We start from the raw sequence: 22,792 nt of genomic DNA, 5'->3' as shown, positions 1-22,792 counted from the left end.
GTTAGAGATGCAGACCCCGACTCCCGCTCCAGACTCACAGAAGGAGTCTGCCCTGTAACACGCTCCCGGGTGATTCACATGCTCAGCGATCTTCGAGGAGCCCCGCTCCAGGCCATCAGACTACCCTTAGCTTGAGGGGCGCGTATGCTCACGGCTCTGGTTTCCCGGGGGTATCCCCGACTTGAGGACCTCACTGCTGCCATTGCTACAGCTGCAAGCCCCGCTTTCTCGAACACGCTTCATTCCCACTGAAACCCTGCCCCCGCAGCAGCCACCCTCTTCCCCCACTGACAAGTTACCTTTTCAGTGTCTTCCGTTAGAATCCGTTATGAAGCCCCTCGTGTAAACAACATCTTGGGAGGGACGAGGATCTATTTTTGAAAGCGTGAAAGGGAGAAATGAGCCAAATGCGTTCAGCGGATGTCAGGCAGCACCGTGACCACGATCAAATGGGGGAGGAGGAGAAGGGCGGGGGAGGGGAGCCGTGGACAAGGATAGCTGGCCTCTCTTTCGCTTGTCGCGACTTTTCTGTGAAGCCCAGCCCCCCCTCTGGAATGGGCACCACAGACCCAGCGCCGCAGATCCAGGCCATTCTCTACCTCCCAGAGGAGAGGATGTCTCCGGGAGGGGCTTCTTGACCACTTCACGGAAAATAACAGTTAAAAGCCTAGGATTTGGTCGATCGCTGCTCCCCAGGAGGCAGAGCACCACTAGACTAGTGAGTCTTAATACCTCTGGTGTGGTGCAAGCTCTCCTTCGCCTACGGAAAACAGATCTGAGCTAAGCAGCGGGCCCATGTGCCAAAAACAAGCTTCCCTCAACCGGCTGTGAGTAGATAAAGAAGACACCTGCCGGGACAGTAGTGTCTGTGTCGTCAGAGAACGCTTGCCTCCTCCTGGTGACTCAGTTGCCTGCCTGACGTCATCACCTGTAACATGCTCAAGGGAACGGACAAGGCCATGTCGTGCTATAAATAGGATGAACCATATGTCCCGGTTCCGCCTGTTGTCCTGGTGTAACTATTCACAGCGGTCCCCTTTCACTCTCAAAAGTGTCCCAGCTTGGATGATAAATTGTACAGCCGCCACTCTGGATATAAAAGACACCCAGAAAGAAAAAGGGTTGGCTGCTTCCCATCCCATAATTCTGCCCAGATGCAAACAATTGCTTTGAGTCTTGGTTTCCTCCTCTCTTCTTCCAGGGGAGAGCCGCGGAAGTCAGCGAACCATCCCCCCTGGCCAAACTGCTCACTGTCCCTGGGTTGCAAGGCCAGGCCACATCCGAGGGGAGGCTCACACACCCCAGAAGGTGGCTCTCGGCTGCACCGATCTGAGACCGAGCCTGAATCAAAACGGCATGATCACACAGTCTCCCGGTCTTCTAGTTTTTATTACGTCCAACGTAACGTAAGGTTTAATTTGAATGAAAATATGGTTATGTGGCCTAATATGTTGGACCAAAACAGAGATCACGAGCACTGGGTCTCGTTCTGCTTGCTGAAGCCTTAAACTTGGGCCACTGTTCAGTTTCTTCTTTGGAACCAAAGCAAGGACAGAGCCGCACACAGGCGCGTTCCAAGGATTGACCGAAAGAAATGCCTTTTAATGAATGTCACACGTGAGATAACTAACTTGACATAATAGTGCCAACAGAAATAGCCCATTAATTTTTTTTTATAACACAAAAGGTCTATCATTGCCTTCGCTTTTCGTCACGTGTTTCTCTTTTATGTTTCCTAAACAAGACATATTTCCTACCAAGCTTCAATACGTGAAACCATAATGTATTTTGGTTCTGAACATAGCAGAAAAACCTCCGAGTAACAGAATAGCTTTGCCACTGTTAGAAATTAATCGAAATAGAAACACTTCAGTCCACATGGGGTCAAAAACATTGAGGTTGATTAAATTACTGCTTTAGACCATCATTCTACTTCTGTCTGGAGATTAATTTATTCTTCACACAGAATATGAACAGAGTCTATGCAATTTTTAATTATTTTTTGTTTACAAATTCTGTATCTAAGAGAAAAATTATATAAAAGTATACCATGAAATGAGTAAAAAGCACTAGTTTATACGATTTTAAATGAAAACAGCAGAATACAAAAATATGTAGGCTAAGGCTACACTATATAAAATACTGTGCTCTAATGGCAAAAATAAACAAATTTGTCATGTAAAAATGGTAGAATTATGGTTTTGTTTTGTTTTGTTGAAATGTACCTACTATTTCTCCATAAACTTTCAAAATAAAAATAGACCATTTCCCAAAAAGGCACACACAAACTGCACGTTAATAATTTCAGTTAGATGCCCATATACAAAATACATACGATGGAGGCAAAGGAACTTGAGCTTCCGCTGAGGTGCAGGTGATCTAATCCAATAGTAATGCAGGAAGGATTTCATCCCCACCCGCGCAGTGTCCCCTTAGACTCTCACTGGCAAGGATAACACAGCAGCCAACTGCACTGTTCAGAGCTGAGGTGAAAAGTTCCTAACGGGGACCCAGGCGGAAAAAGGAGCACTATTTCCTGGTTGTGACCAAATCCAAACCAGAGCCCTTGAAACATCGAGCTTTGAATCACATCCATTTCCCAAGCCATGTAGCGAGTCTATGAGCTACGAATATTTATCAGAGAGACAAAGCAGTCCTCCCCTTATTTAAAATATTAAAGAACACGTGCCTTTACAATGGTCTCCAAACTGTGTTTTTAGTAAATCCTATGGGAAAAGAGTCTACGTTTTAAGTAAGACATACAGATGTGACTAACCTCTGGCAATCAGCAAGGCTTACTATATCGGAGAGCGATAGAAATTTCCAATTTCCCATGTATAGGGGTGTCTGAGTTCTAAGACCAACGTAATTCAGGCTGATTTCACAATGGGGGATTTAAAAAAAAAAAATCCCAAATACATTTATGGCATTTCTTTCAAGGAACTGATTTGGAACAGAAAGAACATTTAGGGGAGGCCTCATGCTTCGATTAAAACCATCAACTTTTGAAAATTATTTGTACATTTCGCAAACGTGGCATTTCACATCAGGAGTTCAGCTTTAGCTGGGAGATAATCTCCTATGATTAGTTTAAGACCTCTCCTTAAACCGCTAATTAACCTTAGCAATAAAAAGGCCAATAAATGGACAATAAATGAATTTGTGAATACTTCCTCCACTGCAAATGGCCAGAGACCGCACACGGCCTTGACCCGTTTTCTAAGAGTACTCAGATTTAGGTTCAAAGAAAGGCACTTGGGATCAATGACAATGTCTCAGGCACTCACGTCTCAACTTCCCTCTAGCATTCACCTGTATCATAATAACCTGAACAGCGTAATAAAAGGAGGTTGAAAACCTCTCCAAGAGATTGAAATAGTACTCTATTAGTTGCTTCTTTAAAACTTTTCACCTTTTTAATATAAAAGTTTAGCGTAAATCATACATTGTTGTTGTTTTTTTAATTTTAAAGACTCCACACCCACAAACCGACCCCCAAAGAACTTCAGGTAAGTAGGTAAGAATTAGCAATAGAACAGGAAGGTATTTTAGATCATGAGACGTCCACACCTACTGACAAGGACAGTGGCCGTGAGGGTGATCGGGATGATTGTGGATTCTCCTTCCTCACCTCTCTCCTTCCTTCCTCCCTTCCTTTCTCTTTCCTTCCTTTGCTGGTTTGGATTCAAAATCAGTTTTACTGTGAAATTTGCCTTTGAGCCTACACTTAGAGCCTTCCAAGTTAAATTTCTACTCGAGCATGGTGAAACCAATCTCTCTTAAATTTGGAAATGGAGTCAAGTTTTGTTCCTGCGTGGTTGCAAGAGGGACTCTGGGCATAGCTTATCAATCTTTTCTTTTAGATTCTTCCCCATCTTTGAAACCTTTGCAAGAGTTCCTGAGTCCAAGAGAAGGTTGCTGATGGCCCGCCCCTCTCTCTTCTGCCCCAAACCCTGCTCCTGGGGCAACTAGCAAGCTCCCGTGAAAATCTGGGGGTGTCAGCAAGTTGAAAGTCTCTGAAGAGGTTAACCCAGTAAGAAATGTCAGCCAGCTGCACAAGCAGCTTTGCACGTGACCGAGCGCTGAGAAACGCATGGAGCAAGGGAGGGCGGGCCAATCATTCACCTGTACGGAGAGGCCGTCCCCCAGGACAGATAGTCGGTGGGTCTTGGAGCAGGACGAGGTACAATGGGTTGTTCCACGGCAGTCACGTCCCCTGAGTAGGATTTGAGGAGGGAAGCGTTTTTATTGGCCAGCATGGCTCTCTCATTCCTGCGGAATTTGGCTCTTCGGTTCTGAAACCACACCTGGAACAGCATGGGGAGGAGAGGAGGGCGTGAGGAGGGAGAGGGAAACAAAGAAGAAGAGGTTACACGAATAACGTCCTGGCCGACTGACCCTATAAATGCGTCCCCGAGGAAGACACAGGACAGGGACCGGATTCTTCCCAGAGCAATACAAATATGCCGCAGTCCTTCCCCGGTGGGCCAAGCTAGAGGGCCACTGACGGCCAAGACTCTTACAACCGGACCCTGAGGTACTTCCCTAATCGAGCCTCCAGAGGTGAGATCCACGGCTAACATATGGGTTGTGACCCCTGTTGCTTTGTAATCAAGGAAAAGAGACAAACCTCATTAGAGTTCGGCCACGGATACAACGACATTGCTTTTTTAAGTTGTTTCAAAATTCTTCAAAATGTGACAATACCATCTGCTTTCAAAGTACTTCTTGGACATTTAAAGAAAAGTCTCTCCATCTCACCAAAGGGGCATGTGGCAACAATTTACGAGGCAAGTGGCTCGCCTGGAAGGTGTGGGGGACGTCGGTATAAGAGCGAGGTGAAAGGAAGTAAAAGGAAGTAACAGGGAAGAAGAGCAGCTTCTAGAAGTGAGTTTCCAGGCAGCGCCCCCGTGATGGCCCAGCCACGGGGCCCTGAAGACCAGTGCAGGACACAGGGCCCAGCCGGGGTGAGAGAGCCCACGATTTGTACGCTGGCTCCCATCGGTCGTGGGTGATGAATGTTCCAGCACTTCTAGCATGCGGAACACAGGCAGGGCAGTCTCCTGACGTTCTAGAAAGAAACACGTAAAATAGAAATGCAGATACCCAAGGTTGGAAGTGGACTGGAGCACGTTTCCCGGCAGGGTCTGAGGGGTGTGGGCAGCTCGGCCACCAAGGGCTGCACCCGATGACACAGCAGCATTGATCAAGTGCCGCGAGGACTCGGAATTACGCGAGCACATGGCGTACATTACTTCCAGTTATCATGGCCATTCCATACTTTAGGTTGCACTGTTTTCTACTTCGGAGCTGAGGAAACAGGTTCAATGAGATTCGTCTGTTGAACTTCACACATAATAAGTGGCTGCGTGTCTGTGCTCACGGACATCTGACTCATGATCATACAACTCCTCCAGAGCGCCACGGAATTCTATTCACTCGGTTACTCATTCAAGAAATCTTTATGGAGTTCCTGCTGTGTTCCAGGATCTGTGCTAATTGCCGGGAATAGACATGAGATTTACTCTCTGCTCATAAGCAGCTCATAGTCTATTAAAAGAAGGCAGGCATGCATGCAAATGTCAAAAACCGCCAAACAAGTCTTTTAGGTACAATTATAGAAATGCATGACAAGGTATGGGAGAAAGAAATTCTCTGGTGTGGAGTGGGACAGGTGCACAGCCTTTGGGAGCAACATTCCTATAAAATACCATGGGGCTGGTGCCCCGCAGAGTCGTGTCACTGGAAGGGCCCGGGGGGAACTCGGTAAAGGAGAATCTGGACATCTCTTTCTGGCTTCGCGCGTGCCCGGCTCTTTCGTTTCTCATGTGTCCTTTGCATGGCGATTAGATTTCTCATCTTAAATGCAGATGGAATCGTGTTAGCGCCCTGCTTCATAGCATCCACTGACTCGCTCTCCATTACTCACAGAATAAAATCAAAACTTCTTACCATAGAGCAAAGGCTGTTCAGGAATTAGCTCTTGGTCCACCAACCCGGCCACATCGTGCATCACTTGGGCCTCACACACTGGCCCTCCATCATTTCCAGTTCCTATCCTGGACTCAAGACTACCAGACGTCTTCAGTTATTTGCCACCTCTGTGTATTCACAGCAAATCTCCCTCTGCCTGCGATGGTCTCCCCCTCTTTGTCCAGGTATCAAAAGACTTGTTTTTCAAGATTAAAATTTTTTTAATGTCTATTTATTTTTAAGAGAGAGAGAAAGTGGGAGCAGGCGAGGGATGGCGGGGGAGCAGAGGATCCAAAGCGGGCTCTGTGCTGACAGCAGAGAGCTTGATGCGGGGCTCAGGCTTACAAACCGTGAGATCATGACCTGAGCCGAAGTCGGGTGCTCAACTGACTGAACCAGCCAGGTGCCCCGGTTTTTCAAGATTTAATACATCACCCCTCCTTTGTAAAGTGGGGTAGCGGAAAGAATGTGACTTTAAAGTCTATCAGCGTTGGATAAAAATACTGGCCCTATTCCTTTAAAAATTTGTCGTTGAATAGTTCTCTAATGTCTCTGATCCTCTGTTTCCTACCCAAATGGAGGAAATAATACTCACAGGGCTCTTCTGAGAGTTGGCACAGAACGGGTGCCTAACATACGTGTATTTTCACCCTTCTTCACTGGGCAGGTTTGCTCATTCCTTCCTCTGGTCTATCGCTATTTCTTGTACATTCCTTCAGTGTAGGACTCATCTTACTATATCATAACAGTGTGGTATGCACATCTGTCTTCTCTGCCTCGAGTCTACAACACCCTAAAGGAGAGGGCCAATGTCTTACTCATCCCCAGCAACCCAAAAACAGTTCCAAGAGTATAACAGGTGACTGATAAATGTTTGGGGGTGGGGGTGGGGAAAGGAGAGGAAAAAGAGGAAGAAAAATGACTTTTGCAAAAATGATAAGCTAGGACCTCCATCCAAGAGGATTCGCAGTCTAGTTGGGGAAGCTGGCCCACATACAAGTCAATATAATACATGTCACGTTGTGATAAATGCCATAAAAGAAGGCCAGAGTCATGAGGGACTGGTTCAGGCTGGGGGAGGGTAAGACTTCACGAGGAGGAATAAAGTTGCACAGGGAGAATTCTGTCCTGCTCGTGTATGAAACGCCCGCAGCTCTGAGAGGCATGAGAACATAGTAGGGTTGGAAAGGAGGAGGAGAAAATAGTTTCAACATATAAGAAAGCATTCGTTCATTGTTGGACTGGGAGGAAGACCAACTCACAAACTGCTCTTTCACATTAAAAAAATTATTTTTTTCCAGCTTTGCCCCATCCAGGTTTCTTTATTTACGATTCAGATCACCACGGCAAAAGTGGTACTTCAAGGTACGGTGGGTGGGGGTGGGGGGGCGGTTATTGGTCTAAAATGACTCATTACACCGCTGTAGGCCAAGCTTGGGGCACAGAAGCTATGGGGGTTTTGAAGGGAGAGGAAGGGATTGAAAAGTGGAAATACGGAGCCTGTTTGGAGAGCTGTGGTTAGCTGCACAGGGGACGAGGATGTGGGAAGGCAGACCTCAGGATTTCGCTTTGGATGGTGGGATCCAGGCAGCAAAACCGAGTCCCGTCCCTGCACATCCTGCCGGTCTCTCTCACCTGAGCCGGGAGGGATTGCCACACAGTGCCCAGTGCCTCACGCTTTCTCCTGACCCACGTGGCGCCATGGGGTCTGGGCCACTTCCCCTTTGGTGGCCGACCTCTTTTTGTTCTCCTGGGGAGCACTTCTAGGTGAGGCGGATGCGTCCCTATGGGGAGAACTCTTGCAAAGTTTCTCGCCAGGCTGAAGGGACCTCCAGGACCCTCTCCGTCAACCCAACCAGTGTCCCTCACGGTACACCTCCTGTCAAGGCACAGACACGGCCTCAACGCCCTGAGGGTCTAGCTCAAGCGCCTGTCAGTCGAGAGATCTGTCATCTGCAGAAGGGAATCCCTCAAGCCCAAACTGAACACAAATATACAAACAATACCTTCCTCAAGAAGACAAGACAGATTGGCCTGGTCCCCTTCCACTCTTACCAAGATGGAGGCTCACCCCCCCGGCTAGGCAGAGGACAATGAGATCTTTACTTCCAGCAGAGGTAGCAAAGGGCCCCTGGAAAAGCACTTAGCCAGCAGACTCTTACTTATTCAAAGTTGACTCCATGCTTAAAAGCATGAACTCTGCATATCTGCACTCCAATCCGAGCTTAGCTACGCCCTAGCTGCGTGAGGCCCGGCAAAATACTATAACCTCTCTGTGTCTCAGTTTCCACGTCTGCAAGGTGAAGAATACTATCCACCTCATTGAACTAGCAGGACGATTAAACAGTTTATATAAAGGACTTAGAACACTACTCGGCCTATAAGGGTTCAAGCAGTGTTAATTATTACATTATTACCTTCATTAGTACTAATCCCGGGTTGTGTTATTTCTAGATGCCTGGATAGCAGTTGATGTGTCATGGCATTAATGTCACAAAGAATTGCTGTTCTCTCTCTACACGGTCTTACGTGCCTTTGCTCTTCATCGCTTCACAGAAGCACAGAATCATCTACCGGAACGTGCTCTTAACGCAGTTCCTAAACGCAAGGTCTCTGATGGGCTCATTTCTACTGCCACCAGGGTCCATAAGCGTGTATATTTGTAATACGTCTCTTGAAGGTTTGTATGTTCCCAAAGTCTGGGAAGGAAAACTGACGTGGGGAACGGAGAATTCATCTCCGTGGCCACCCTAGAGCTCAAATTGAAAGCTGGGGGGTCGGGGGGGGGGGGGGGCCGAGTCAAATGCTCCAAAGTACAACGTTCATACCATGAATGTGAAAGGGCGGGCAACAAGGAGTGAGAAGTCAGAGCTGTAGCGAGGCATATTCTGCCCACCTAAGGGCTTACATCTGATTTTTAAAAATACTAAGCTGCCCAAAGAAACGCAGCTCGGATCCGATTCTCCCTCGTGCTGCCCCCCTTTTTTTTTTTTTTAATTTTTTTAATGTTTATTTATGAGACAGGGAGAGACAGAGCATGAACGGGGGAGGGTCAGAGAGAGAGGGAGACACAGAATCTGAAACAGGCTCCAGTCTCTGAGCTGTCAGCACAGAGCCCGACGCGGGGCTCGAACCCATGGACCGCGAGATCATGACCTGAGCCGAAGTCGGACGCTTAACCGACTGAGCCACCCTTAACCGACTGAGCCACCCAGGCGCCCCTACCCCTTTATCATCTTTCTCAGCAGCAGCCCCTGTTTGAAACCAACGACCCGTGTTTTCGAGCAGTCTGCAGAGGTGTGCCCCTGAGGTGGTACTTTGGTTACCTGCACTCTGGCCTCGGTGAGGTTCACCCGGCGGGCGAGGTCCTCTCGCACAAAGGCGTCTGGGTAGTGTGTCCGCTCAAAGACGCGCTCCAGAGCCTGCAGCTGGCTGCTGTTGAAGGTCGTCCGGTTCCTCCGTTGCTTTCTCTTCTTCTTTTCCTCGGAGTTCAGCTGGTCATCTGGGGCAGAAAAATTGATGCTAAGGAGCTAAAGTCATGTCGGAGTCCCCAGGTACACTCTGGCTGAATATCTATGGTAAGGGATCATCGCATTCGCTCACATTCTTATCAAAGTGTTGGAACCAAATGCCACTTTCAGGGGGCAGATTCGGGCATCGGCGCTCTTGAGGTCACAAGCCGACGACCCCCAGGGAGTTCTGATGTTTGGCTGTTGCTTCTAAATCTGGGACCAGACCCGAACCGACAGGGAGACATTTCTTGCACGTTCCTCGAACCCTGTTCTGTCAAAGATGGCTAAAGGAAAATCTTACTCCTACCCATGATCCCTAGACTTCTCTAGAGATGAGGGAAGAAGGGTGGATTGCATTGGACCTTATTTGCCTTATATTATGTTCATTCATACAATTTCACAACCAAGGAAACCAACTATTCCCTGGTTCCTTCTCCTCAACATACCCACACAAACACAAATGGAGAGTTACGGAGGGAAAAAATGTGTTCAAACTGATTAGAATGATTCCTGTTTTACCACGCATTCTCCCAGAAACCTCAAGTCATTTCTGACTGCATCTGCTCTCGCTAAGGCTGGCTAGGGAGGCCTCAGCCTAGTTCAAGGATGGTGCTCCAACACCATCAACCAAAGCCAGCATCGGCTTGGGACGTGCCCTAGGAGAACGCAAGCACGGGGAAGAGTACTGAAAGATCTCTGAAACAGTTTCACCCCAAACTGGAGTCCTCGGGCCCTGAGATCTTAGGAACCTTTGGAGAATCGGGACCCCAATTCTTCACCTGTCAAGATCCCCCCTGCCTTGTTTTCCGCTGAGTTCTCCCAAAGGCACCTTGGCAAACTGATCGCCCAGGATGCTCTTGGAAGCAAGAGGGTAGCATGCTCCCATCCTGCCACCTGACACAGTGCAAGCAGGAATGACGGATGCGTGAATCCAAGCGGAACACCCGTTGTGCTACCATGACCACCATCCAGGTGAGGTCCAAACCACGGTAAAGGCCATGTAGTTCTCAGAGGTGCTGAGGCCTAAGACACACGCTCTGCCTGAGGAACTGGACTATTAGCTCTCAGCCAGTTTTATTTCCAACATGTGAGGTTGGAAATCCTGATCCTCTCTGACCATAAACATACAACCCACTCAAGAAAGGGACCAGCATGAATCATGATGTCCCAAAGAAAAATGATGCCTACCTGAGCTATAGCATTATCTAGATTTGGGTGTGCATTCAAAGCATAGCTTGAATCCAAGAGCTCCTGGCCCAGATCTCTGAGCGCCTGACAACTGAGGCCTCTAAGTGGTTTTGATCAGAGTTTTCATGAGTGCCGCCTTCCCAGAATAGATACTTGGGGTAGAGACTGCGCATTTCCCCCGGATATTTAAAGCACCCGGATAGCGTAAGTACCTGTTGCATTTGTTTTCAAGGAAAATGTGAAACTTTTCTTGTCTTTAGAAAACTGTTACTGTTGAAAGAAACCACATGATCCCAATCCCATTCTTCCAGCTAAGAAGGTGCCGACACCCATTCTGTCAGCTTCTGGGTTGTGATTCACAGGTGACCGCCTCCCTGGTTTCTTCCATTCGTGGTACCCCAACCAGGAGCCCTGCTTTGAAGATGCTGCTGTGACATTTTCAATAAGAATGTCAGACCAGTGGCATCCTGAGAATGAAGCCAATCTAATTATCGTGATCTCTGGGATCTATCGAGGCCGGGAACATCCCACCCAGCATCCTGTTCGGCTACCAGCGAAATCCATTTGCAATTACATCTACACTAGAATTCACACACCTGGGGTCAAACCGCTCTCAGCGGCTGCCTCACATCTGTGTTCTCCTTCCTATTAAATATTGGGAGGCTTTCCTGTTGGTCTCATTCTCTTTCCCAAATCTCTTTGTCTACAGTTTGATCTGTCTTGCACTTCAGGTCTCTCTGGGTCGTCTAGGCCTTTTTCACAGTGCCACCATCTGGATTTCATGCTCCTATGAAGCCAAAGTCTGGGGGAAAAAAATCCTTAGTTTCCATACCTGCCCAGGACTGAGACCAATTAGACCCTCGGCTATTATTCTTATTCCTATCAAGGAAATCCCTTCTTAAGCCGATCCCATGATCTATTTCTTCCCTCAAAGAAGTCTTCCTCAGGTATAACCACAAATTCTAAATCCTTTCTTCTGGTTTGTAAGCCTTTTCTTTTTGTGCTGCCACACTCTGATCAAGAACAAGGGTATTTTGTGTTTTGTTCTTAGTACTACAACCTGCTACATAATCTCTTGGTAGTTCTTTGAAATCGTCCACTGTTCACTCAAATTCCACCGACTGTCCACCATAAACCACCAGCTCCCCCGATGTGGGAGTAAGGGAAGTGGAGAATTATAGTTTGTGACACAGAATAAATAGCTATGATGGCCTGAAACAATTCCAGCAAAAGTTTCCCAGTGAATGTTCTTGTTGTTTTTAACAAATGAAAACAGCAGTCCAGATCACGTGCAAGGTGAGAAAAGACACACAAATAACAGGGGTCCACGGACTCCGGATCTGGCAAACGTCCTTCAAAGTGCAAGGATAACGGAAAGAGACACTGAGTGGGCAACAGAGACAGCTTGAGCGGCAGTCCTTCGCTCGTCTGTCTTTGCTCACTATCCACAAGCTGCACGCTCCCTGTTTTCCTCCAAGAACACCGAAGACAGGACCCAACACGGTCTCCCGGGCAGCACGAAAGGAAACGTAAACATTGCAGAGGTTCACAAATGTGGGGCATCTGAAGGGCCTGTGATAAGCTCTTTTACCAGATTCCGGACTCCGGTTAAGTAGAGGGGAGAGAATGCGGTGTATTTTTATCACTGCAGGTAAATCATCTTTCTTGTAAAACCAGTTGCTTCGAAAGTGGATTTTGATACCCTTGCTGCCCAAGGATACTGATGTCCGATTGGACTTCGGGAAGCATTTCCTGTTTTGAAATTCTGAAGTGGGTAGGAGTCACCAAGCTGCAGAATAACCACAGAGGACACGGACGGATTCGTCTCAAAATCAATATTTCTATTCCAAGGTGTTTATGGATTTTATGAAGGATTCTGTATTTTTATGTATGCTATGGATGACTAGTAAATTGCAAGTATACAGTTACTGCCACGATTTCTAATAAAAAGCTTGGACTCACGAGTCATAAAACATTGGCACCAAGTGAAGCCAGAGAAATTGCCTAATTCAACCCCCTCATTGTATAGATGAGGTAAACGAAGGCTTGAAGGATGAAGTGACTTACCCCAAATTACACTACCAGCTGTGACGGAGCCAGAGCTAGAAGCCAGGACTCCTAATTCCACTCCAGTCTCAAGTACAAATGACAATAGTCATGTTGTATGAAGCATCAGAGATATAAATAAAAACCCCTATTCTGGGAAAATTTTCTGGGGAACACAGGTTTTTCCATATGAGCTACATAAAGAGGGTCTAAGATAGGGGGTGCATGTGTATCACATGTTGTCATTCCTATCAGAACATTTAAAAATGTAAACAGTCTCATCTAGAATAGCTACTTTGATCCAGATGTTCTTGAATTTTCTTTTTCAATGGCTTCTATAAGTCCCTGCTTCATCAATTAAACATGTGCAGGGGGATTTTTGCACAGTAGGAAACCCCGTCTTCCATCTTCTCTCCACATCGATATTAGCCCTTCTCTTCCTTTCGTTCTGGGACACAGTTCAACATCTCTGCTTCCTGTGGCACATCGCAAATGTTACCTCCTCTAAGACTTTGCTGATAACTTCTATCCATATTGATCTCTCCATTCTCTTAATCCCCACATATATTTTAGTATACTACCAAATACTTTGTTTTAGAGGGGGGAGAGGGAGAGAGAGAGAGAGAGAGAGAGAGAGAGAGAGAGAGAGAGAGAGAGAGAATCTTAAGCAGGCTCCATGCTCAGGGGGGGAGCCCGACTCAGGGCTCAATCCCACGACCCTGGGATCATGTGCTGAGGCAAAATCAAGAATCAGACACTCAACCAACTGAGCCATCCAGGCTCCCCTAACCAAATATTTTTTTAAAAAATTATGGTTTCATCCTTTCTGTGTAAATGTTTTGTCACTTCGAGGCACTCATATATTCCTGTAGAAAAGGTATAGGGTCCCTTGATAAGTGGCATGACAATAAAAACATAAGAGTCGGGTAGTAATTGTAGCATAGAAGCAGTCTCAGAAAATCAGAGCTTTGGTGATTCATCTGGTTTTAAACGGCTGAATGATTTCTGAATCCCAATTATTTTTTTTAACAGCCCATAGCAAATAGTTAGGCTAGCAAATAGTAACCATTTAGGTTAGGTTAGGTTAGGTTAACAGTCTCTTTTGTTTCTGGATCACCTTACCGGTGGAGGAAAGAAAACGTTTACCGTTTCTTTTTCAGATCGGTCAGTCGTCATCAGATCTAGACCTGGGAAAGATCTGTGTGGTTCCGATTCCTTTGTAAGTGCAGGAGTTAGTCCTTCATTTTCATTCCTTACTAGAAAAGCAGCTCCGAGATAAATGAATGGTTTCCACGAGCGGAAGCACAGGCGAGAAAGAGGTGCGAAAGGTGTTTGCAATGGATCAGGATGTTAGAACACTCCAGAGAAGAGAGCCCCTAAGTCCTAGGCGGGACGTCCCTTGTACATTCAACCAGTAGTTAAAGGGAACACCAGCTCCGTCCTAGGTTCTGGGCTGAAATTCACAGTGGACTCCACATATGGCTGCCGGAGCCTCCCTGGAGAGAGGGTGGAGAAGACAGCGTGAGGCGTGAGGAGGGCCATCCTCAAGCAGAAGGGCCAGGCGGCACGCCGTGACCCCTACTCACTAGGGCGCCGCACTCACCACGCAGGCTTCATTAACTCCCAAAGACCTCGGCCCTCTCTCTGCCCCGCATCTGGTGGGAGATGCCTCGGAGATTCCAAATAGGTCAGCCAAATGTAATTTAAAGGTAGAGCAAAAACATATTTTAGGAATAAAATCCGAAGAAAAATGTGTTTCGTACGCCTGAGTCACATCAATTTGGAAAGAAATCTGATGCAAGAAGATAAAACGCCAGCTTCAGTAGCAGAAACCAACCACCACATCAAAGCGTGTCTTCTTCCTTTGGGTTGAAAACATGGCAGGCAAGCGGATCTAAAGAGCAGCCCGCTGATCATTTTATGGGCCTGGAAGAATGTTTTCAAAGGAACTTCCATTGCACAACAACTACTTACTTTAATGGGATTTGTGTGGTTCGGGCCCGGCAACCTTTGGAGAATTGAAGGGAAGTATAATTGCAAAAGCCACTAAAAACTGTTTAGCTTTTATTGCAAGGCCTATGAAAAGCAGCAAGACGCAGCCATGGTATTCGTTTGAGTTTCTTTGGTTACACTAAGCTGCAGTTGCAATTGAGACAGCATCCTTTTAATACGCGCCCCGATAGGTGGCACATGGGTCACTTAACGGGGACGGCTGTTGCAGTGTAGACCGAGCTCAGTGCGTCACAACGACCAAAGCCAAAGTTAGCAGCACATCTACACCTTCTCAAGAGTAGACCTGGTATCTCCCATCCCTGAACCCCAGCAACCGTCAAGAGTGCCCGGGTCTCTGCCAACGCAAGTGTCCAACGTGCAAGCTATTTCCACCTCAGGCTGCAGCTGCCAGACCCTGAACGTCGCGTGACGGTCCTTGATGTGTACAGTTTTTTTCTTTCCTGTCAACTTGGCAAGTGCCACTCTTTCTTTTCAGTCAAGTATCAGTCCTAAACCCTAGAAACGAGCATGAAAACACGTTAAATGTAATTTTGGGGCCATCTGTCCTTTGGAGAATACAATCCTTTTTCCAAGGGACATAATTCTCAATCATCTTATCTACTTTACCTCTCTTAAGACACTTTTCTGGAAAGATTCCTGATCGGAACCCCAATGAGACCCGATATAAAGCCAGCCTCCTCATGCAGTCCCATACTGGAACCCTAGCTTTCTTTTGGGACGAGGTGCATAATTTCCCCCTGCTGGCATTTTCCACGTGGCTCTGAGTCTATTTTATTTATTCACGTATTTCTTTTTTGTTCAAATTCGAGTTCGTTAACATACTGGGTCATCTTGGTTTCGGGAGTAGAACCTGGTGATTCGTCTCTTACATAACGACTCCTGAGTCCGATTTAGACCGTAACCTCAGAGTACGAAGTTTATGTTTGTACTCAAATGAAGCTCTTATCAATGCTCAATAGATACAAATTAGTAATCAGGTGTAAAATATCCTATACTGGAATTATTATTGCAGGAGTTCAGCTGCTGCACAAGTTACCTTCTCTTTGATGAAAAATAAAATTCTGGCTTCAGATATGTAACCTACTCCCAATGTCTCTGTGGATGAATCACGTATATACTTATTTTCAATTCATTTTTAGATGTCAAAAAAAAAAACCACTGAAAAATAAGAATGTTTCCATCAGACCCAACTAAACTGCCACTGGCAGGTGGGCACAGTGACGGGGAGCAGAAGTTGAACTGGCTTCGGAATCAAGATAACCTGTGCTCTCCCACAGGCCCTGCTACTTCCTGGCTGTGTGACCTTGGGTAAGACCCCTCCCTTCTCTGAGCCTCAGTTTCCAAAACAATAAAAGGGAAGACCACCTACCTCCCAGGGTCATTTGAAAATGTAATGACCACACAGTAGGCATATAGTCTGGCACATAGTAGGCATTTGGTAAGTGGTGGATTATATAGCTACTTCGTTACCCCTCAGAGACAGGCTGCTCAAAACCCCTGCTGTTGTTTCTTTTTTCTTTCTGTTCACTGTTTGTTGGTATTTAATCGGCAAGCTTTCTATCGTAGCGTAACAGTGGAGAAAGCGAGAAAACCATTCACATGTGTGAGAGGGCTTCGTTCGTTTGAAGGAGGGCAGGACTGAGACCTAGGGAGCTTAAAAAATGAGCAAAAGCCTTAAAAAATCAAGATCTGAGACATGGTGGTTGACCAAAAATTGTACCATAGAAGGCATGCACAGACATTTGTCCAAAAAGCCCCATTTGGGACATGTTCTGTCGTTAGTCAATCCTGGCTTTCTAACAAGACATTTTTCCTTTTTCACTTCAGATGTTGAGGAAACATTCAGAAAGCAGGCCGACTCTCCACTCAAAGACAGGGAAGCCATAGGTACCTTGAACAAGTAATCCCAGAAATGAATTTTAAAAAAGAGACAGACAGACAGGAAAAAGGAAGAAGGCCAAGGGCTAAAGCCAGGCTATGAAAATTCAATGATTTCCCAGCCTGTTTGCCTTGGGTTGACTAATTTGGTTGCCACATGTCTAAAAACACAAAACTTGGGTCATATTACTCAATATTTATTCAGTGACTTTTTTTTTTTTTTTCCTAAATGTCTGAGCACTTTGGTAAATGCCAAAGGGATGAAAAGAAAACCAAGAAAGGCAAAGTTCTGGGAAAAGAGCGAGCTCTGACTGAGATTTTAAAAGCTTTCTAAACTTGCAGTATTCCAGGTGTGTGGTCCCCTTGGAAGTGCTGATGTTTCGAGCAGGATTACAAACACAGCTCTAGATGAGCCATAGGCTCCTGCCTTCTTCTGGTGCCATTTTTTCCTTTGTAGTGAGACTGTTGTCATCTTGTAAATGACACAACATCAATCTTGACATGAGCAGTAGAAATTGGTGTCTTCATGGGAGGTAACCACCGTGTGTTGGTTTTTTTTTTTTTTTTTGATGATTCATTTTTTTTTTGGCAATAAATTTTAATGGTTCTAAAGAAAAAGCTGGTTTAAAAAAACAGCTTTAAAAAAGCACAACTAAAAGCAGAAGGAATGAAGGAGATGTACCCCATTAATGAGGAAGCTCAGCTCTTGGAAGGACAGTAGCCATGGAACAACTCTTTTAGTTGGAGAAAAAGACAATTATGAGGCAATTATGAGGCATTTAAATACTTGAGAGTAGGGGTGCGACTTGTACTTCCTTAACTTTGTCATCTCAAGGGTTTTTTCTCTCTCTCTCTCTCTCTCTTTTTTTCACCTCAAGTTTTAACTGTAGGACAACAAGCCCACAAGAGAGAAAGCCACGGGGAACAGAGAATTCACGTTTCATGGCAATAAAAGACGGGGCCAAGGTAATTCTGTAACAACACCACATAGAGAGGGAGGCCGGAGAGAAAATAAAAGCCCGTCTCAGGTGTTGCCCCAGTCTTCGACATCAGACTAAGATGAAGACCGAAACATACTAAAATGGTCAACATAAGAGGCTTGGTATTTTTTTTTTTTTAATTTTTTTTTTAACATTTATTTATTTTGAGACAGAGAGAGACAGAGCATGAAGGGGGGAGGGGCAGAGAGAGAAGGAGACACAGAACCGGAAGCAGGCTCCAGGATCTGAGCCATCAGCCCAGAGCCTGACGCGGGGCTCGAACTCACGGACCGCGAGATCGTGACCTGGCTGAAGTCGGACGCTTAACCGACTGAGCCACCCAGGCGCCCCGAGGCTTGGTATTTTTAAATAATGTTTAAATGAAAGGAAATCAAAAATTGTCCTTCAAGAATAAGAAAAACCACACAGTGATATAAAGCTGAATGTTTTTTGGAGGAATATGCCACACCGTAACATCGCTGCATTTCAAATTTCTCATCTGTCAAATGGGTTGTGTTGAGATATAAACAATACATGTTTTTAAAACTGTAATGATTAGGCATGTACATTTCCTTCTATTTTTTTTTTTTTTATTTTTTAAAGATGAGAATTCTTTTTTTTTTCAAATGTTTATTTATTTTGAGAGAGAGAGAGACAGAGAGAGAGTGAGAGTGCACACCTGAGCCAGGGAGGGGCAGAGGGAGAGAGAGAGAGAGAGAGAGAGAGAGAGAGAGTCGTAAGCAAGCTCCACGCTCAGTGCTCAGCACAGAGCCCATCCTGGGGCTCGAACTCATGAACCGTGAGGTCATGACCGGAGCCAAAATCAAAGAGTCGGATGCCCAACCAACTGAGCCACCCAGGTGCCCCTTCTATTTTGTTTTAAATGCTACTATGGAGCAATTGTGGAAAGGGCTTTGGAGTGGCAATCAGGAGGCTCACATTCTACCCCAGCAGCATTCCTGGCCAAATCCGTGATGTAAAGCCTCGGCGGACTTACGGGCAAAGTTACAGGTTGGAGTAGGTGACTAAGATCTCTTTCAATTCCAACGTTGCGGGTTTCTACAATTGTTTTATATTTTCCATATCTTGCTAAATAGAAAAGTACGAATAATTGCTTATTTAAGGCAATGTCTGAATCTTGTCCTTTGTTGTTATTGTTGTCATATTTTTGTTTTGCCTTGTTTCGTTTTGTCTCTGTTCTGGAACATCCTTGGCTAGGTGTTATATTGGAAGAAGACTATACTGTAATTACCCGTGCCTGGAGAAAGCCCAGGTGATTGACCTGTTCCTCTATACCCAGAGCATACTGCAGAGGTCAGTCTCCAAGCTGGAATCAATGTGACTATTTTTTTTTTAATTTTTTTTTTAATGTTTATTTATTTTTGAGACACAGAGAGACAGAGCATGAATGGGGGAGGGGCAGAGAGAGAGAGGGAGACACAGAATCGGAAGCAGGCTCCAGGCTCTGAGCCATCAGCCCAGAGCCCGACGCGGGGCTCGAACTCACGAACTGCGAGATCATGACCTGAGCCGAAGTCGGACGCTCAACCGACTGAGCCACCCAGGCGCCCCTCAATGTGACTATTTTAAAAGAAATTTTAAAAAGCAGAGGGTCAGAAAGTGCCTGGTGGCTCAGTTAACGGTCTGACTCCTTCAGTCAGTTAACCATCTGACTCTTGATTTCGCCTCAGGTCATGATCCCAGGGTCGTGGAATTGAGCCCCGAGTTGAGCTCCACGTCAGGCTCTGTGCTGGGCATAGAGCCTGCTTAAGATTCTCTCTCTCCTTCTCCCTCCACACCTGTCCCACTTGCACACTCTGTCTCTCTAATAAATAAATAAATAAATAAATAAATAAATAAATAAAATCCGGTCACCTTTAAGCACAGTCTAGAGAAAGAGGAAATCTGAGAGGTTCCTAAAGAGACAGCTATTCTAATCTTTAAATTTGCCAAACAGAAATGAGAATAACTGTTATTTCTCTTCTTTCTTCTACCAGCCTTGACCTCCTAACCATGGCTTAGCTAACCGTGGCCTTGCTGAGAACACTGTCTATATCAACCACCTTAGGCTAATCCCAAAAGTGACATCACTAACAATGGTCACACTCAATCTTGACCTTCACAGGTTTTCACTAGCACCCAGTTCATTCATTTGAACAAATATTTACCGAGCATGTGCTAAGTGCCAGGCAAATAGGTGCTCTGAGAAATGTCGACAAACCCTTTCAAGAACTTCATCCCTGGTTTGGAGAAAGAAGTCACAAGTACTTGAAAAGTAAAGTGACAGTAACCAAGAGATATTCCAGGAGGGGTGGCAGCCAGCAGAGCCGATGATAGGCAAGGGAGGAGGGCAGAGACAGCAGCGTGAGTGGTAGGTCCAAAGACAGTCTGTAGAGGTTTTCTCTGTCCTATGAAAGTCCAGCATCCCTCTCTCAGCCACATTGTGACATGTCACTCCATCACCCTACTCTAGTTGTGCTGCAGACAGTGGTGACATTTTCCTCGTCTTTCGTTTACATTCTTCTTTCACCTTGATTCTGCCCAACTCCACAAGCTTACCTGTATCCACTGACAACATTGATGGCTCCTTGTCCTTCTCCAAGCCTCAGTTTACCTGTCAACAATTCACAAGGACCTTCTCTGATCACCAACCAGAAGCAGCCTTCCTATCATTATTCTCTGTCTGGCATCTGAACCATCTGCTTTACGACAACCCTTCTGACCATCTGTAATTACTGCTGCTGACTGCCTCACTCGAATACAAGCTCCGTGAGGAACGATTTCTGACTCGTTACCTGTAGCGTCCCGGCAACTGGCGTTAGTGTCTGGTACATTTTAGGCACTTTTCTTGGGACGACTGAATGAATATGTTAACCGCGCTTGGTGAAAATGCCTATTTGTCACAGCCTGATCGGTTCACATTCAGCCACCAAACCTGACAGCCCCTTCGGGGATGAGTCTCAGTGAAGTCTCGGCACACAAATTTTCCTGAGATGAAGGTTTACTTCACTCTTTATAAGACACGTAAATTCCAAGAGCGTGTGTTATCCAGGTCTTGCACGAACTTTCTCCGTGCGAGACTTTGCATCAGTAATTAGCTCCCCAAATTAGAAGGCAAGCCTGGAAGGTGGGTGAGCCAAGCCTATAGAATGGAGCCCCCTACATCTTGGCAGCCCCCAGTAAATGCTTGGCTTTGATAATGATGACCCGTATGGAATTATTGACCATTTTGGACATGCCCTGGTACGGTCATGTCTATGTGCCAAAAAATATGTTTAGCTTTGGGTTGTATTTTCTTCTAGTTAGTCATTTCTAGTCACTGTGTTTTCTGTTCCTTTTCACTGGCAGAGGAGCTTGGGCCAAAGCCTGGCTACTTTATTCTCTACCATACAGCGACATGACTCCCTGCCAACCACACCTAAACCTTAATTATACGGTGATTTCCTCTCCAAGGATGTGTGACTGTTTTAACTAGTAAGAAAGCTGATGCACTAAGGTCACATGAAGTTAAAAAAAAAAAAGTTTTGGGCAAAACACTCAAAACTCCATGCGGAATAATCTTAGTCCACTGAATCATGTCCCCTGTTGTTGAACAGCCCTAAAGAACTCCTTGTTAATAGGTGATTCTGTCCGCCTGGAGTGGAAACCTATGAGTAATCTATGTGTCACTGTGAGTCATGTCATGGCCACCACTTCCAACTCCCCATCATCTGAAAGTTGGCAAGAAGAATTCAGACTGCTCAACTCATAACAGGAAGAAGCCAGGATGGAGGAAAGACCTAATAACCAATTTTATTGATTAAAAAAACAAAAGATACCAGAAAAGGAGGCTAACCCAAGGTAAGAACAATGGCTTCTTCGTCGCCACCGAACACATTCTCTTCCCTGGCATCTGTTTCCAATGTGCCTCTGGTGCTAACACAGGTGCTCTTCCTTCCACAACCTTGAGTCTTTTTCCAGATTTCCCCTCGTTTTAGAGGGCTTTCAGACTTGTAAATTACTTTCAAGAAAGGACTTTGATAGCAATATGTTGAAGCAAGAGGAAGGACAAACGGGGGCAGGCCAGTGTGTAATCCCACTACAGCCATTCCCCAGCCATCGATAGGACTTTCGTTTGCCAGCTTCCTTCTTATTACACTTCCATTCCTCTGCAATTCCAATTAAAATGGCACAGAGTTAATGATGTGATTAACTTACTGGGAAGTCAGCACATTCAAAATAAAGTGTCTCGAGGATAAACTGGAAGATTTTATGAACTCAAGGGACCCCAGTAAAGGACATATACTGATTCGGTAGGTAGGTGGAAGAAGAGATTTTGGAAAATCAGATTTTATAAGCAAACTGTTTGCCATAAATTGGTTAAAGGAAAGTATGTGTATGACAGTGGGTTTAGGCAAAAGTGGGGACATCTTAGCATGTACAATTTTTTATGTAGCCAACGAGGGAGTTATTTACAAGGACGTCTTCTCCTTTTTGGCTCTTCAGACATGTTTTGCAGACCCTTGCTGGGCTCCTTCATCTTATTCATTTGATTATTTCTATCAAGGTTTTTTTTAGGGATAGTGATCACACCTCCTTTGGTAGCATCAGTAAACTTCTTCCTTTACTACAGATCTGTTAGTTTGGGGATAAAGCTCCTTGGTTAGAAGGATCCTTGTGATTTTCTTTCCTGAGGACTTCAGTTTTAGATTGAGTCCCAGCTCTTCCCAAGGCTAAAGGGACACTAGCTTTGCCGGCCGCTGTGGTTAGGTGGTCACCAAATAATATGAGATAGTTAACTTCTTGACCGGAGAGAGCCCATTTTTTAATACCAAAGCTTATCTCTAGTCACAGCCCCAGACCAGATTTATTCAATAGTTTTATACCCCTTCTCACATTTTCCACAATTCAATATTCTAAAAAGTTTTTTCATAGAATTTTATCATTAAGGCTTTACATAATGGTTGGGGGTGGGGCTCCAGTCGATTAGAAGTCAGACAATGTGGGGTTTCACTCTGTCCCTAAAAAGTCATGTGATTTTTTTTTTTCCAGCCATGTAATCTTAAGAATGTAACTTTGCCAAGTGGGTTTCCATTTGACCCTTGTCAAAAAGGGTATTGCCCTAGATTGTTTCAAATATCTCTTCCTGATTTTAACTTACAAATTCCTTTTTCAAATACTTGACCAATGGAGAAATCTAATAATAATATGTTTTGTCCATGT

General features: G+C 45.5%; 1 protein-coding gene across 4 annotated transcripts in view; it reads right to left on the bottom strand.

Annotated features, from left to right (window-relative positions):
- Positions 1 to 22,792, bottom strand: part of PRRX1 (paired related homeobox 1) — a 78,512-nt gene that overhangs the window by 12,890 nt on the left and 42,830 nt on the right. For 2 of the 4 annotated variants that reach the window (XM_049633923.1, XM_049633922.1), the window contains exons 2-4: positions 9,300 to 9,475; positions 4,126 to 4,307; positions 300 to 371 (exon numbers count right to left, since the gene is read on the bottom strand). In XM_049633923.1, the coding sequence (XP_049489880.1) occupies positions 317 to 371; positions 4,126 to 4,307; positions 9,300 to 9,475 (413 nt within the window). In that variant the 3' untranslated portion in view covers positions 300 to 316. The remainder of the gene's footprint in view (positions 1 to 299; positions 372 to 4,125; positions 4,308 to 9,299; positions 9,476 to 22,792) is intronic. The other 2 variants (XM_049633921.1, XM_049633920.1) reach the window with 1 other exon arrangement.

The sequence above is a fragment of the Panthera uncia genome, chromosome F1 (assembly GCF_023721935.1).
Source record: "Panthera uncia isolate 11264 chromosome F1, Puncia_PCG_1.0, whole genome shotgun sequence".
In the NCBI taxonomy this organism is placed as follows: domain Eukaryota; kingdom Metazoa; phylum Chordata; class Mammalia; order Carnivora; family Felidae; genus Panthera; species Panthera uncia.
Note: the sequence above shows the minus strand (reverse complement) of the source record. Positions and strands in the feature narration are given on the sequence as shown.